Source organism: Eutrigla gurnardus (genome assembly GCF_963514095.1).
Source record: "Eutrigla gurnardus genome assembly, chromosome: 12".
In the NCBI taxonomy this organism is placed as follows: domain Eukaryota; kingdom Metazoa; phylum Chordata; class Actinopteri; order Perciformes; family Triglidae; genus Eutrigla; species Eutrigla gurnardus.
In genome coordinates this window covers 26,617,914-26,633,030 of record NC_139926.1, presented here as the reverse complement: position 1 = coordinate 26,633,030, position 15,117 = coordinate 26,617,914, and the positions used below count along the sequence as shown (strand labels likewise).

The following is a 15,117-nucleotide window of genomic DNA, read 5'->3' as shown; positions in this document are numbered from 1 at the left end:
TCCCCAACTTATGCCTTATGGTTCTAATGGAATTGAGCACATCGTTCTTGGATGAATAGGAATTCAGGTAGAAATTCACTGTGGCATCACGGCTATATTGAACAATAGCCACTTGGTCTCTGCTCTCATCGAGATTCAAACTTTCAATCATTTTTTCAATGAAGCCTCGAATCTCTTCAAAGCCATTTCGTGTGTCATATGATCCATCAATAAGAAATACTACATCATGTTTCTCAGTATCTGCAACAAAGACAAACATATTGAAACAAAGCCAAAGTGATTTTTTTGCAGGTAATAGTTGAGCAACTAGAGTGACAATCCCCTATATTCCAGTTAATCTGAGTCCATTCAAGCCCATTCCCCTCTTATCTTTACTAAAACAAGTTTCAGCTAAAAGATAAATACACTACTCCTTACCGAAACCCTTTGTGGGAGCTGTTTGCTCTACATGATGGGAAGCATCACTTAACAATGACAATACATCCTGCTTAGCAGTAGGGAGTTCTTCATAATTAGTAACAGAAATTGCATAATTGGGTTCATGAGATATCGTCTGCAACTCAAGGGTGTCAGCATCAGTTGTTCCAATGGCAATTGAAATGACACCAGTCTCCTTCAGCAATCTGGCTGGGCTTCTTATGTCATCTCCAGATCTGCCACCACTCAGAAGTATGAGTATCTGGGGAACTCCTTCATGGAGTCTACTTCCTGAGTCAGAAGTAAACACATGGTCCCTCACATAGTTTAGAGCTGCTCCAATGTTGTGAGGGTAACCTCCTTTGTGACTGAGGCCTCTTACTGCATCAAGAACATCACCCTGTGTTGAGTAACGTCTTAAGTTGAAATCAATCTCCGTCGTATCGCTGTACTGGACTACAGCTACACGATCTTTGTTTGCATCAATGTTTAAGACCGCCACAATTCTCTGCACAAAGTCTTTAACATTTGGGAATCTTCTTTGGGAATCATCGGAACCATCAAGCAAAAAAACAATGTCTCTTCTTTTAGGATCTGTAATCACATAGACATATAAGCAAATTGTTTGATGGTGAAATGTGTGTGAAAATTTTTTTATTCCTGCAAATATTCAGTAAACCCGTGTGCACAACTTGCACTGCTACTTTAGAAGACCATTTTAATTGATGATCAAGTCGTCAATCGTCAATTGATCAATTGTTGCATGAGCAGTAGTAGCTGCTAGTCTCACTGTTGATAATCTGACAATACGTGAAAATGTGCACACGGCGTACAAGTCATTAGAGTCATTAGTCTTACCCAACAGTGCTGGTTTGATAGTAGGGGTTTCACCCTTCTTGATGACAAAAAATATTTGTTGTTCAATGCCTGACAGATCACTGGAGTCTGCTGTAAAGAAAGCATGACTGGCTTCCTGAGAAATAGTCTGAATCTCAAGGGTATCTGCATTCTTTGTTCCCACCACATATACCATCACACCAATTCCTCTCAAGCGTTCCACGGCATTTCTGACGTCGTCGCTCGACCGTCCACCAATTAAGAGAACCAAAATCTGTGGGACACCCTGGTCGCGCCTACTTCCAGAGGAGGCAGTGAAAACATGATCCATGACATACTGAAGGGCTGAACCAGTATTGAGGGGTCTCCCTCCTTTATGCCTCAGGATATGGACATTGTCAGCAACATTTTGCTGTGTTTTGTACGTGTTCAGAAAAAAATCAACAGAGGGTTCTCCACTGTACTGGACCACTGAAACACGATCTTTGTTCTCATTCACATTGAATTTGGCCACCATCCTCTCAACAAAGCCACGCATTGCCTCAAAATCATTTTGCATTGCATCCGAGGAATCCAGTAAAAACACAATATCACGTTGAATGGATTCAGTTTGATCTGTAGAAACTGACAGACACAAGGATGATGTTCAGTTAGAAACACAAGGTTATTTCATACTGAAAAACGTAGAAAAGATAGATAGATAGATAGATAGATAGATAGATAGATAGATAGATAGATAGATAGATAGATAGATAGATAGATAGATAGTCTTACCTAATACATTCTGTGGTTTTAGTGTTGGCAGCTGTCGAGGAACCCTTTTCACAAATGACACAAGTTGTTGTAGGATGCTCTCAATATCATCAAACCGAGGCACAAAGAAAGCATAGGAAGGGTTATGTGCAATTATTTGGAGCTCCAGTTTGTCTGCATTTGTTGTTCCTATACAGAATGGAACAACTTTGTCCTGTTTGAGAGCCACAGAGGCACTTGCAACATCATCCTGAGATCTTCCCCCATTCAACAGGATCAGTATCTGAGGGACACCATCTTGATGCCGACTCCCAGAGGAATCAGTGAAAGCATTTCTCCTCACATAGTCGAGAGCTGCCCCAGTGTTGAGGGGTCTCCCCCCTTTATGGTTCAACTGCTGGACAGCAGCAAGAACGTGTTGTTTTTCTTTGTAGGTGTTCAAACTGAAATGTGTCTGTGGATCTCTGCTATACTGCACCACAGACACACGGTCTTCATTCTCGCCAACACTGAGTGTTTCTACCACTCTTTGGACAAAACGTTTCATTGCTGGGAAGCCGCTCCGTGTGTTTTCTGACCCATCCAATAGAAACACTATGTCTCTCTGAGGGGCCTCTAATTCAACTAGAAAAGAATAGGAAAACCTTGGGTAAGAATCAGACATTTTGTGGTGCCGTCATTAAACATCAGATGGTTGGTAGTGTCATAATTGCTGGTAAGTGAAATGTAGATGCATTTAAGAAAGCTGGCAACTGAGGAACTTGGAAATAACTATGAAGATAAGGAGCATATTCCTCTTTCACAAATGAAAGACGGAGAAAGCTGAAAAAAGATATTTCAATATTCTGTAACTATACATTTGGTCAATGATGTGATCATCATTGGCTCAAGAAAGAGCTCAAGAGTAGAAAGAAAGGATATTTGCTGATGTGGGGCTGTCAAGACGAGACTCTCCCGGGTACGAAAAGAAAAGGATGAGAGTCAATGAGACAGTTTGAGAAACATGAAACTGATCGACTGATGAAGATGATGCAGTTTCATGGCAATTCAAACTATGAAAGACCAAATATACTGAACTGTAAGTGGGGAGTCGGTTTGATTCCCAAAAATGAATCTGTACTTCTTACCTACAACAGTGGGAAGCTCAATTTGTATTTCAGCCTGGACAAATGCAGCTATCTCTGTCTGAATGGACAAAAGTTCACCAAAGACAGGAAAGTTGAAGAGAAATCTTGAGGAGAAAGCAATTTTCTTCAGCTCCTCCTGGTTGGCATTTTTCATTCCAATGGCAAAAGACAGAATACCGATTTGTTTAAGGGCTAATGCCGCTCTTGATACGTCATCATCAGATTTGCCACCAGTCAGCAAGAACAGAATTTGAGGGACTCCCTCCAGGCGTCGACTGCCTGATGAAGCCATGAAAACATGGTCTCGCACAAACTGCAGAGCAGCTCCAGTGTTCCGAGGTCTTCCTCCTTTATGGCGCAGACTTCTTACAGCATAGATCATCGCCTTTTTGGATTTGTGAGTTTTTAGGTTGAAGTAAACTGCGGCTTTATCACTATACTGTACCATGGCCACTCTGACCTTGTCTTCGCCGATGTTCAGCTCTTCCACCATTCTTCTGATGAACTCACGCATTGCTGGAAGTCCATTTCTGGAGTCATCCGACCCATCAAGTAGAAACACTATGTCCCTCTTATTACTCCCTGTTTCAACGAGGCGATACATGGATAGACAGAAAAAGAATTCACGAACTGCGTGTTCAAGACTTCTACGCCCATATATATTTATCAGCATGAGCACCTTAGAAGCACAGATCAATAAACTGAGTACGGAAAGAAAGATCAGCCACTTCTCTTAAAGTGTTATTTCAAGCAGAATTGCAAAAGAACCAACTTTTTTTTATCAGAAAGATATATGAAAGAATTTGTTGATTCAAGGTATCATTGTTGTGGAAGATTGGAAGAGCGTTACATTCTTGAAAGATACAGAACAGTTACTTTTTCCCAAAAAATATATTTTCAGGGTCACTTTAAATGTCGTGCAACAGAAATGTATGTATGTGTTAAGAATGTTGTACTTAGACGTTGGGAATATATATTTAAACGTGGAATTCTTACCGACTAAATCAGAGATACCAGTCATGGTTTCAGCTGTGTCATTCTTTATGTTCAGTGTAGCAACAAGTTGTGATTGGATTGTGGGCAACTTGGAGAAATCTGTGACCATGTATGTGAAACCAGGTTTGTAGGCAATCATTTCCAATTGCTTTTTATTGGCTCCTCCCACTCCAATCCCCACTGACACGATTCCATGCTCCTTAAGAGCAAGGGCTGGGATTCTCACAATATCAGTGGATAGTTTAGTCGCGAGAAGAATTAAAATCTGGGGCACTCCTCCGAGTCTTCTGCTGCCTGTTGAGGACGTGAAGACACTGTGCCTCACGAATTGGAGAGCTCCCCCGATATTGAGGCGCCTCCCACCCTTGTGTTGTAAATTATCTATGGCATTTTTAGTGTCATTCTTTTCCTTGTGAGAATTCAGATAGAAATTGACCTCAGCACTATCAGCAAACTGAACCACAGACACTCTGTCTTGGCTGTTACTGACAGAGAGGCTTTCCACTATGCTCTTAACAAAGAGTTTTATCTCTGGGAATCCTTTTCTTGTGTTATCAGAGCCATCCAGTAGGAACACAATATCTCTTTTTTCAGCATTGCCTTGTACTAAGACACAACAACGATAGATAGATTCAGTTATTCTGATAAAGCATCAAAATCATCAGTGGAAGTGTTTTTTCTTTTCTTCTTCCAACACGCCAATAAGAAAAAAATATTTAGCTTACCTTGTTGTAGAACCACGGTCAGCTCATCCTTTGGCAGACTCACGTAGTTGTTGAGCCTTTGTGGTATGCTGCTAAGCTCACTGAATTCCTTCACAGTGAAGGCAAAGGAAGGGTTGTGTGAGATGGCCTCAATCTGCTTTGGGTCCGCATCCTTGACACCAACACCAAACGGTACGACTCCCACTGTCTTCAGCGCTACAGCAGAATCCTTCACGTTATCCCTGGACCTGCTTCCAGTCAAAACGATCAGAAACTGAGGGACATTCTGTGAAGCCCGGCTACCATGCCTTTCAGACAAGATGGTGTCCTTCATGAATCTTAGAGCACTTCCTGTGTTTAGGCTACGTCCACCAGTCAGTGCCATGCCATTGACAGCTCTTATCACGTCCTCTTTGGTTTGGTGAGTGTTTAGATAGAAAGCTGTATTTGGTCTCTCACTGTGTTGAACCACTGAAACTCGCACCCTGTCGATCCCAACATCAAGTGGTTCGATGACTTTAATGATAAAATCCCGAATGTAAGCAAAATCTGCTCGAACACTATCTGTGCCATCAATGAGAAAGGCAACATCCCTTTCAGCTCCAACTGAGGGAAAACAACACAAGAAAATGATCAGTGAGACCTTCATGTTTATCACATTTATTTGTTCAAATTTGGAACAGAGAGAGAAAACTCACCAGCTTCTTCGGGGAACGTTGTCACATCTGTATCGCCAACCACTGTTATCAACTTTGGCATGATTACTTCAGCCATAGCAGGTAAATTAGAGAAGTGTCTGTCATGGTAGGCCAAATCTGGAACGAAGGCAACTGTTTTCATAAGGGCTTCATCCGCTTGCCCAGAACTGACTGTGAAGGTCATAACACCAGCCAGAGCCAATTTATCAGCTACTCTTTTGACCTGATCCTGGGTTGGACCACCTGTGACCAGAACCAAGACCTGCTGGACTCCCTGCCTCCTGCGTGAGCCAGTTGATGTCTTGAACATGTTGGAAAGGGCATATTCCATGGCAGCTCCTGTATTCAAAACTGTCCCTCCAGTCAGCCTGAGTTGAGAGATTTTATCCACAACCCCTTGCCTGCTGCCGTAGCTGTTCAGATAAAATTCAATTTTTGCACGGTCAGCAAACTGCAGCAGACCAATCTGAACCCTGTCGGGACGTACATCCAGCTGGTTGACCACGTTGATAATGAAATCTCTCACATGGGGAAAGTTATCGTTGCCAATGTAGCTTGAGCCATCCACAAGGAAGACAATGTCTCGGACCACTTTTTGAGTCTGGACCGTGGTTACGTCCACTAGGGGGGAAAGCACAAACACAAAACTAAATTATACACTAGTAAAACCATGTACTTATACTTTCAGTCTATGGAACACTATTAATGACACATTGAAAGGTGAAATGATACCTATTTAAACTGTTATTTGTACATGTTATTATGTATGTATTCTTTTTTGGGGCACTTTCAGACAAGTCCCCATCACTGCAGGTTGAAAGTTGGGGAAGAGGCTACACATTTAGCACCGCCCAAAATGTCTCTCAGCAATAAATAAAAAATAAAAAAAAGGTCAGAGCTTAGAGATGCTGAAGGTGTTTGGCAGTATATTCATAACTTCATGTGTTTCCTGGGAATAAACAGTGTGTTGCTAGTCATCACTTAAATAGATTTTAATTTTTTTATTCAAAAAATGTCAATGTTCAATTTAGAATTCAACTAGGCAAGCTGCTAAACTAGCATTATATAGCTTCAGTAGTGGGTCGTTTTTTTAAAAGGTGCCAAGAATACAGGCAGTATCAGTTGTTTCAGCAAATGCCGGAAAACGGTATGTTTATGTTCAAGTGACCAACCCCTCAAGTATCCCACATCTAAGATATTAGACTTTGCCAGCAAACACACAAAGATATTTATGTACTTCCTATAGCCATCAGCCTCTGCCATAAAATTATGGCTTTTTTATTTTGTAGAGAAAAGTTTTTTAACACTTACTTTGTCCTTATTGTCAGGTGCGTTAATTGTTATTGCATTAGCAAGGATTGCATAGATTCGTTACTAACACCATTTTAAAAAATGTATTTCATGTCTCATGATTAATGGGAAACACGATAGTCTGGTTTGTCACACAACATCTAGCATGTTTATTTGCTTCATTTTATCCTGCAGCACACTAGTTTGGAAGCCTTGTTTTTCAACGTATTTATTTGTGATTTTCCTTTAATTTGTAATTCATCTGTAAACCTCCATTTCATCAGTTATTTTACTAATTGAATTATTATTGATTGATAATTATATGAAGTATTATTAAGGTATATTGAATGTGCATAGAAGACACAGCATTACCTATCTCAGTGGGCACCTCAGTCACCACCACCCCAGCTAGGGTGGAGAGCGCAGTAATAATTTCCTTTGGGTTGCGAGTCAATAAGCGGAAGTCCCTCATGTAGAACGCAACGGAGTCAGTAAAGGCAATCCGCTTCAGCTCCTGCTCATCAGCCGCTTTGGCGCCTGCAGCTAAAGTCAGTACACCCAGTCGCTTCAGGGCCAAAGCAGGTTCTTCCACACTGTCACTGGACCTTTTACTGGTCATCAACAGCACAAGCTGAGGAACCCCCTGCTGAATACGGCTTCCCTTGTCAGGCCGCAGCATATTCGTCCGCACAAAGTCCAAGGCTGCTCCGATGTTGATGGACTGTCCGGGTCTTGGTTTTATAGAGCCCAAAGCAGCAACTAAGTCCGCACTGGTTCCATAGGAGTTGAGATCCATCTCGAGTCGAGGCTGAGTGCTGAACTGGGCCACGCCCACTTGAACTTGGTCTGGACCGATTGGCATGATGTCGACAAAACGCTTGATGAACTCACGCACCGAGTTGATGATCGTTGCACCCATTGTGCTGTCGATGAGAAAGATGATGTCTCGTTTTCCGACCGCCAAGACTGAAAAGAAAAGAAAATGTTGATATGAGAATAAGAGATGATTTAAGAGATGTTATAATAATACATCTGTACGTAGTAAAGGTCACCATAGTCCACTAATGATATTCTATAATTATATTTACATTTTATATAACCTTAGATTATTTGGGATATGTGTTATAGGACCGTACCATTTCAACTTTAACTAACATTGACATAGGACAAAAAAGATGGATGCCTTCTAAATCTTTTATCTTAAATATGCAAAAATATATTTTTTTATTTCTTACTTAAAATGTGTTATATCCACATCTGCCCTTATTACGATTGAGAATATAGCAATTTCAACTTTAGCACAGTCATATCTTACCTTGCATACTGTATTACATTCACTATGAGCTCTTTAGGGCTGTTTTTTCAACATTTACAGAGAAGTTACATACCTTCGGTGAACTCATTCTGAACTATAATGGTGCGCTGAACCACCCCGTTAATGTATGGGAGCAGCTGGTCACTCATGCTCGCCACTGCTCTGAAATCAGCGGCCGACTGGACAAAACTCTTATCGGTAGCAACTGCTTCCAGATCTGCAGTGGCAGTGTCGCCAATCGTCGCGCCGAATGTGATAACACTGGCCCTCTTAAGGGCCCGGTCACCGGCACCGGTATCATCAGTGGACGGCCCGGCACTGACAACCAGCAACATCTGGGGCACACCCTCGTCCGCCCTGCCCCCAGCTGCCTGGCTCAACAGGCTGTCGGCCACTTCCTCCAAGGCGGCCCCCAGGTTAGACTCGGCACCCCCTGAGTAGGCAAGGCCCTTCACCGCTTCCAGGACTGACGACTTGCTGTCATAGCTATTTAGATAGAACTTTATCTGTGGGTCGCCGTCGTACAGGACCAGGGCCACCCGAACGGTGTCCCTGCCCACATCAAGGCCCTCAATGATTCTCAGAACAAAATCACGCACATAGGCGAAGTTTGCTGCTCCAACGTTCTGTGATCCGTCAATTAAGAGTACTAGGTCAGCTGAATCTTGTGCTTTAGGGAGAGAGAGAGAGAGAAAACAAAATGGAACGTGTGAAAGCGTTAACGTGGGGAGACGGAGACAAACAACTCGTGCTAGCATCATTGCATGTGTCAACACTGAGAGTGAACAAATCAATCAAACAATGCAAAACACATCATACTGCATGTAGGCTGAACCAAGGAGATCCTGACGTGATCTAATGTGCTGATGATATTTTCCTTTCATGTAGTTGAGTAACATTTGGTGTACACTGTGGTTTCTGTCCGACCCTAGAGGGGTCATTTGGATTGGATCCAGTAAAATAATGGTGCCTGATGATGATGATAGTCAGTATGAATACTAACCATTAATATGGGATTAATTAAGATAATTATCCACATCAACATAACAGCCTAATGAGGCCAATGTTTTTTTCTACATCAGGGACAAATTCAAAAACTCCAATACTCTAATAACTTATTCTAATTGTTTAATTGTTATAATTAATATAATGATACAATGTGGCTACACTATACTAAAGTACAAAATCATCCTAAACTGGTCAGGGTTTGTTTCTCTGAATAATCAGAACACAATGAATTTAAATCCACACTATGACAACATGTATAAGTCTTTAAGCTGTTTTACAGTGTTCCTTGATGAATGTGTGTGTTGAATGTGTCCTTGTATACGCTCCATTGAGTTCAGCCATCTCATGCAGACTCTTGTTACGGACCTCAGATAAAGTGACCAGTCATGACCCTGTGCCATATCCTTGGTTCCTGCAAGATTGCTGTACTTGAGAATGTATGCCAGCAAAGGTGTTGTCGTCTTTGGACATTTATGTGTGAGTTTTGATGTATTTTCTCGTTCCAGTCACTTATTGTTCCATGTTGTATGTCACATCTACGTGTAAAAACATTCTCAAAGTACTTCTGCAGGTCAAGGATGAGTGCAAGCAGGTTCATCACTGTTTCAAATACAGAATGTTGCACATATTTTACACAGATAGACATTGTGATAACAACAAACATACAAAATGCAAGACAACATAAGCAGTGGTGCCGGGTTAGCTATTGTTAAAAGCTCACTGATCGATGTTGAGATGTGATGTTTTTTTAGTCTTCTCCAAAGTGTTTCTGAAGGTCGGTCTCTAGATCTTACAGTGTTACTCTGTTGCTGTGTCATACTATCTCATCTACAGCTGCGTCTGAGAGGTGATTACTGTATACGCCGACACGGAAGTCAAATCCCGACCAAATTTAAAAGCACCTGGGACAGAATGCTCACGTCTCTTAAATTGCTTTCTCCCGATTCTGTTTGTCTGGTGTGTCATGTTTAAACGCTGGGACGTCTGTCACATGCAGTTCTTCTTGTGATTTTCAAAGCATTAGGGGACATATTAAGTGTGGTAAGACAAAACAAGTGATGTTAATTATGCAGGTGGACAGTGAAAGGTTATTGGGAGTTAAAAAAAATACTTGATTGTGTTAATGATCAAATCCAGTCAGGGCCACATATGCAGCAGCTCCGTCCTGCACATGTAGACACGTTAGTAAGTGGTAGTGACACTGCTCCCATTTCTTTACCTGTCCCTCCTCCAGTCACAGGGTCCTCGTTCGCCACAGGACCGCCCCCTGACCGGGTCACCGTGTCACAAAGCCCCACCACTAAATCTTGGATTATCTTCCCCAACGTCAGGAAAGAGTCTACACTGAATACATGAGTGTCATGTGGCTTGCTGGCCATCTCCCTGAGCTCCGAGTCAACCGCATCCTGAACCCCGACTGCAAACACCTCCACGCCCGCCAGCCACAGCACCTGAGCCGGCTCGGCCACGGCATCCTGGGAGCGCCCGTCCGTCAGCACCACCACCACCTGGGCCACGCCTTCGGCAGCGCGGCTGCCCGAAGCGGTGGTCAGGTGTGTGCGGATCAGGAAGTCCAGGCCCAGGCCGGTCCGGGTGCCCCCGCCGCGGTACAGCATGGCCTTGACGTGTGCCAGGACTCCCTGTGTTGTTGGGTAGGTGTTGAGCTGGAACTCAGTTTGAGGCTTATGACTGTACTGCACGAGGGCGAACTGAAACCCGTCCCCGTTGGCCTGGTGCAGCGAGCGAATCAAGCTGTATAGAAATTGTCTGACATGCTCAAAGTTCTCCTCTCCAATACTCCAAGACGAATCCACTAGAAAGTATATATCGGCTTCCAACCTCGCACAATCTTCAAAAGAGAGTGAAGCCCAGTGAAAAGATGCTCGTTGGTTCGACAGCATCAATCTGCTTTTTTTTAAATCAAAAGCATCAGACTGGACTACCTATGTCTCTTTGTTTTCTTGAGATACAAATTTTAAATTCAGATATAAATACCGGTCACTAATAATAAAAATACTCATTAGAAGTAAAAAATAAGCTTTTCTTTATAATGTAGCATATCGTCACATGTTAAAATAATCGCCTAAGTCATTTTTTGTCAATTTTTTTTTTTTTCGAGATTTCCTAAATCGCCGGCCACCTATGGTAAAATCGCCTACATCCTCAGCTGATCAGATCATGTGATTTTACCCCTTTAAGAAAATGGCCTATGTCATATGTAGGCCTATTACACTTTTGGTGAAGTTTTTTGTGTTTCCTGAAAATCTTGAAAAAATGAGTTAGGCGATGTCGATTTTTCTATTTTTAAGGGAGAAATAAATGTCATTCCACTGAGCATTGCTGAAAACTGGAAAAGGCATTATTGTACACGCAGACAGATAATCTGCAAAATGAGGACACCGAGTTTCAACCTACCTTCCTGAGCCTGGAGGTTCGGGAGGACTCCTGCCAACAGGACGCCCAGGAGGGCACACAGCGGTAGGACCCGATGCGGCCTCATCTTCTATCACCAAAACAGCAAAGGGGGCACCTGTGAAACCAGAAGCAAATATTTGTATGAATATGAACCAGCAGCCTCATCCGACAGCTGTAAATTTGCTGTAAGAGAGGGGGCTGCAGACCGCAGACCTGCAGCCCAGAGTGCTGCTGATCGAAACCACCTGTTAAAACGACCGGCCACTGTGCTTTAGTAATTAACTCTGAATTTTCCAGCTCACAAAAAAAGTGTTCTTAAGACTGGAAAGTACAGTTTCACAGGAGGGGTGTGACTGCTGTTAAGTCACTTCACGGGAAATTAAAGGAAGGTCAGACGGCTCACCGCTGACACGGTATTTATACGTCTACTGTACAGGAAGTATGAAACAGTGGCTGCAGAGAATAGAGGAAAACTCAATGATGATTAAATGCTGGAGGTGACGTTTGTTGTCACAGTCAAAAATCAGGTCTGCTTCAAGCAGGTTAGACACCTGGGGATGACCCTAAAATCAAGGATTTTAAAAATACAGGGTACAAAAACACATTTTAAATGGCCATATGATGTATGATCATCTTATATATGTGTGTGTATTATCTGTGCAATATAAAAATATTTGTTTCTTCACTAAAAAGTAAGTGATACTGTGTTTTAGTGCCATAGAGTTTTCAGGATAATATTGTGGATATTCAGATAATCATGATATCTTAATTTCCTCCCAGCCAGCTAACCTAAACCCTCAAACAGCCCACTGAGGATTAAGGATTTCCTCCCTCTCCAGGTCTTAAACGGTCCACACACACAAACACACGTAACCTATTAGATTCCAGACCACCCTGAGGTGATAATCTTGGTCCAGGTCCATGAGCAGCCGGAGTAATTACATTTTAATTACACCGAAGCAACTTAAAACTGCAGTGAGGTGAGAAAAATAAATGGGGCCCAAATGAACCCAAACCTCCATGGCCAGGTTATGTATTCTGCAAATAGGAAGGCTTTTCAAAAATAAATGGGCCTAATGGTCTTCACTAATGATGGTGGAGTCCCAAAGGAGTCTGTTTCACCACCTGCAGGCGGTCACACAATAAAGGGCTCAGCTTTAATGAGAGCACTGAACGAAAAGGGGCAGTCGGGTAATTACAGATTTACTGTTTGTCAACTTTATTGAACATAAAAGTGTATTTATGATGGTGAAAGAGGGCATCATGGATACTGAGGCAAAGCTGCTGTGGCAACACTGAGTGCCCTCTAGTGGAGAATGTAGGTATAACACAGTATAAAATGATTTTTCTAGAGTAAAGTAGCACATGAACTTCTGTTCATCTGTCTTTTTTCTATAGAACAGAATGTGATACAGTCATGAGGCTTGTGTGATCTAGACCAGCGTCTTTTAAAGATGCACAAATGTTGTGTTAAGGGTTTTTACCTGCCTGTGTGTCACCGAGTGTTTGTGTTCTTATGCAGAGCTGTGGCATGAGTGCAGCAAAATCTGTTGCTACAAAATCATCGCTACTGGTGATGTGCAAATTGGGCTTATCGTTGCAGCAATTTAAAAAGAAAATGGGGAAGGAAATGCTGACAAGCACACACGGACCAAATGATTACCTCTCCGTTGTGGAAAATGTCTCTCTGTCTACAGTTTGTTGTGTTGCCTCTGATCTGACTGAATGTGCACTTTCATCCTATTTAAGGATTTTTTAGGATTTAGGATTTCTTTTTTTCTTTTTCCTTTTTTTTTGCTGTGGAGTAAAAGAGATCCTTTCACAAGGATTGGAAAACCTGTGTCAGCGAGGCTTGAATCAAAGCCATCCACAATACATGGCAATAATGAATTATAAACACATGGCTGGAGTATTTAATGCAACACCGCAGGCTTTGCGTTCGTCAGAGGCGCCGTGTTTATACGTTGCTGTTTATGCAGACCGAGTTTTGCAGACGAGAAGAGGCTCTGAACCGGTGGGGAAAAGAACAGTAACAGTAATATTTACATTTACGCATCAGCGTGTTCATCACAACCCACCGAATAAACTAGACTGAAACAACAACTTTGAGAACACTGCTTCATCCATGTTGAAGATTAGAATAGGATTATTTCACATTTACATTTTGGGCATTTAGCAGACGCTTTTGTCCAAAGCGACTTCCAATAAGTAGCTACATTTGTCAGAAGAAAGTGAAAACACAAGATATAGCTGTCGGTACAGTGAGGATGTCAGAAGTTTCAAGCACTATAGGGTAAGATGCTACACGAAGCTAAGTACTATTTTTAAGTGCCAGGACGTACGAACATACAAGTTAGTGCAGAATTTTTTCATTATTATTATGTTATTTTACAAAATGTACCTTTATTTTATAAATACTCCCGGGGGATCGAGTACATTTACATTATTTGTGTGATTTATTATTTTTATTTAAAAAAACATTTAATTCCAATAAGCAACTGTTTAATGTATATTATTTCAAAATAAATGAACAAATAAAAAGTTATTATCTGTATTCTTTTTTTGTTTGTTTGTTTGTTTGTTTTCCCTGAGAACGTACCCTATACCGAAAAACCGAGGTACGTACCGGACCGTGAACTTTGTGTACTAGTGCGTAAAATCTTTACAGTTTAAAGGTTAAATGTCAAGAATTAGGAGTTATTAACGTGTTTACAGCCTGATCTTGATGCTAATTGGTTCGTTGTGGGACTAACAGCCAACCAAGTCGTAGTCTCAGGTAAAGGGGGCGGGGCTAATGTGTAAACCGCTTCGTACTGGCTTCGGGAGAGATGGAGAGACGCGAAATATTATCTGTAACTTCGTGGCAGTTAAGAGAAGTGTGGACCGTTGTGACGTACACGAAGTAAATATGAGTTTATGTCGTGTTTTATATACTTATTACGACACGTTATAGTGTTAACAACCCAAGTGTATTGCTAATCGCGAGTAGCCGTTAGCCTAGCATAATAGCCTAGCATAATATCCTAGCATAATACCGAGGTAACGGCGTAATTAGCCGTTAATACAAGTAATAAAAGAGGTTACTATCCGACGTCACGTTCTCTCGTCGTGACGTAGCGAATGGACTTGTTGCTAGGCAGATTTCTCTTGAGTCAGCAACCGGACGTTTGTGACGGAGAGAGAGGGGGGTTCGGGAAGCTGCTTTGGACCGCTACGGAGACCGGCTGTTTCTTCTCCTGCGATCCGCCAGACGTCCATCACAGACGGCTCCTGTCATCCCACACCACCCCCTGCTGGGACCTGGTCCCTGGTCTGTGAGTACCGACTCAACTAGAATTGCTTTGTTGTTAGTGGTGTAAATTACAGTTAGTATGCCCCAGATATGGGAGATGTGCTTTGCTCTTCGAGTGTATATATTTCAAACAAGTAAGAAGAGTTTTACAAAAAATAGGCTCTCCCTTCTAAACATGTTAACATGTCCAAAATACACCTTAACATGAATACAACCTATATTAAGCAAATATATATCTAACTGAGAAATCCCTCCACCAGGTCTC

At 42.0% G+C, this 15,117-nt stretch overlaps 1 protein-coding gene across 3 annotated transcripts in view; it reads right to left on the bottom strand.

The window, feature by feature from the left end:
- The window catches only part of LOC311022285 (collagen alpha-3(VI) chain-like), a 152,913-nt gene that overhangs the window by 132,950 nt on the left and 4,846 nt on the right, over nucleotides 1-15,117 (bottom strand). For 2 of the 3 annotated variants that reach the window (XM_084023427.1, XM_084023428.1), the window contains exons 2-6: nucleotides 11,561-11,675; nucleotides 8,211-8,807; nucleotides 7,195-7,788; nucleotides 5,533-6,153; nucleotides 4,856-5,440 (exon numbers count right to left, since the gene is read on the bottom strand). In XM_084023427.1, coding sequence (XP_083879553.1) covers nucleotides 4,856-5,440; nucleotides 5,533-6,153; nucleotides 7,195-7,788; nucleotides 8,211-8,807; nucleotides 11,561-11,645 — 2,482 coding nt within the window. In that variant the 5' untranslated portion in view covers nucleotides 11,646-11,675. The remainder of the gene's footprint in view (nucleotides 1-4,855; nucleotides 5,441-5,532; nucleotides 6,154-7,194; nucleotides 7,789-8,210; nucleotides 8,808-11,560; nucleotides 11,676-15,117) is intronic. The other variant, XM_084023429.1, reaches the window with a different exon arrangement.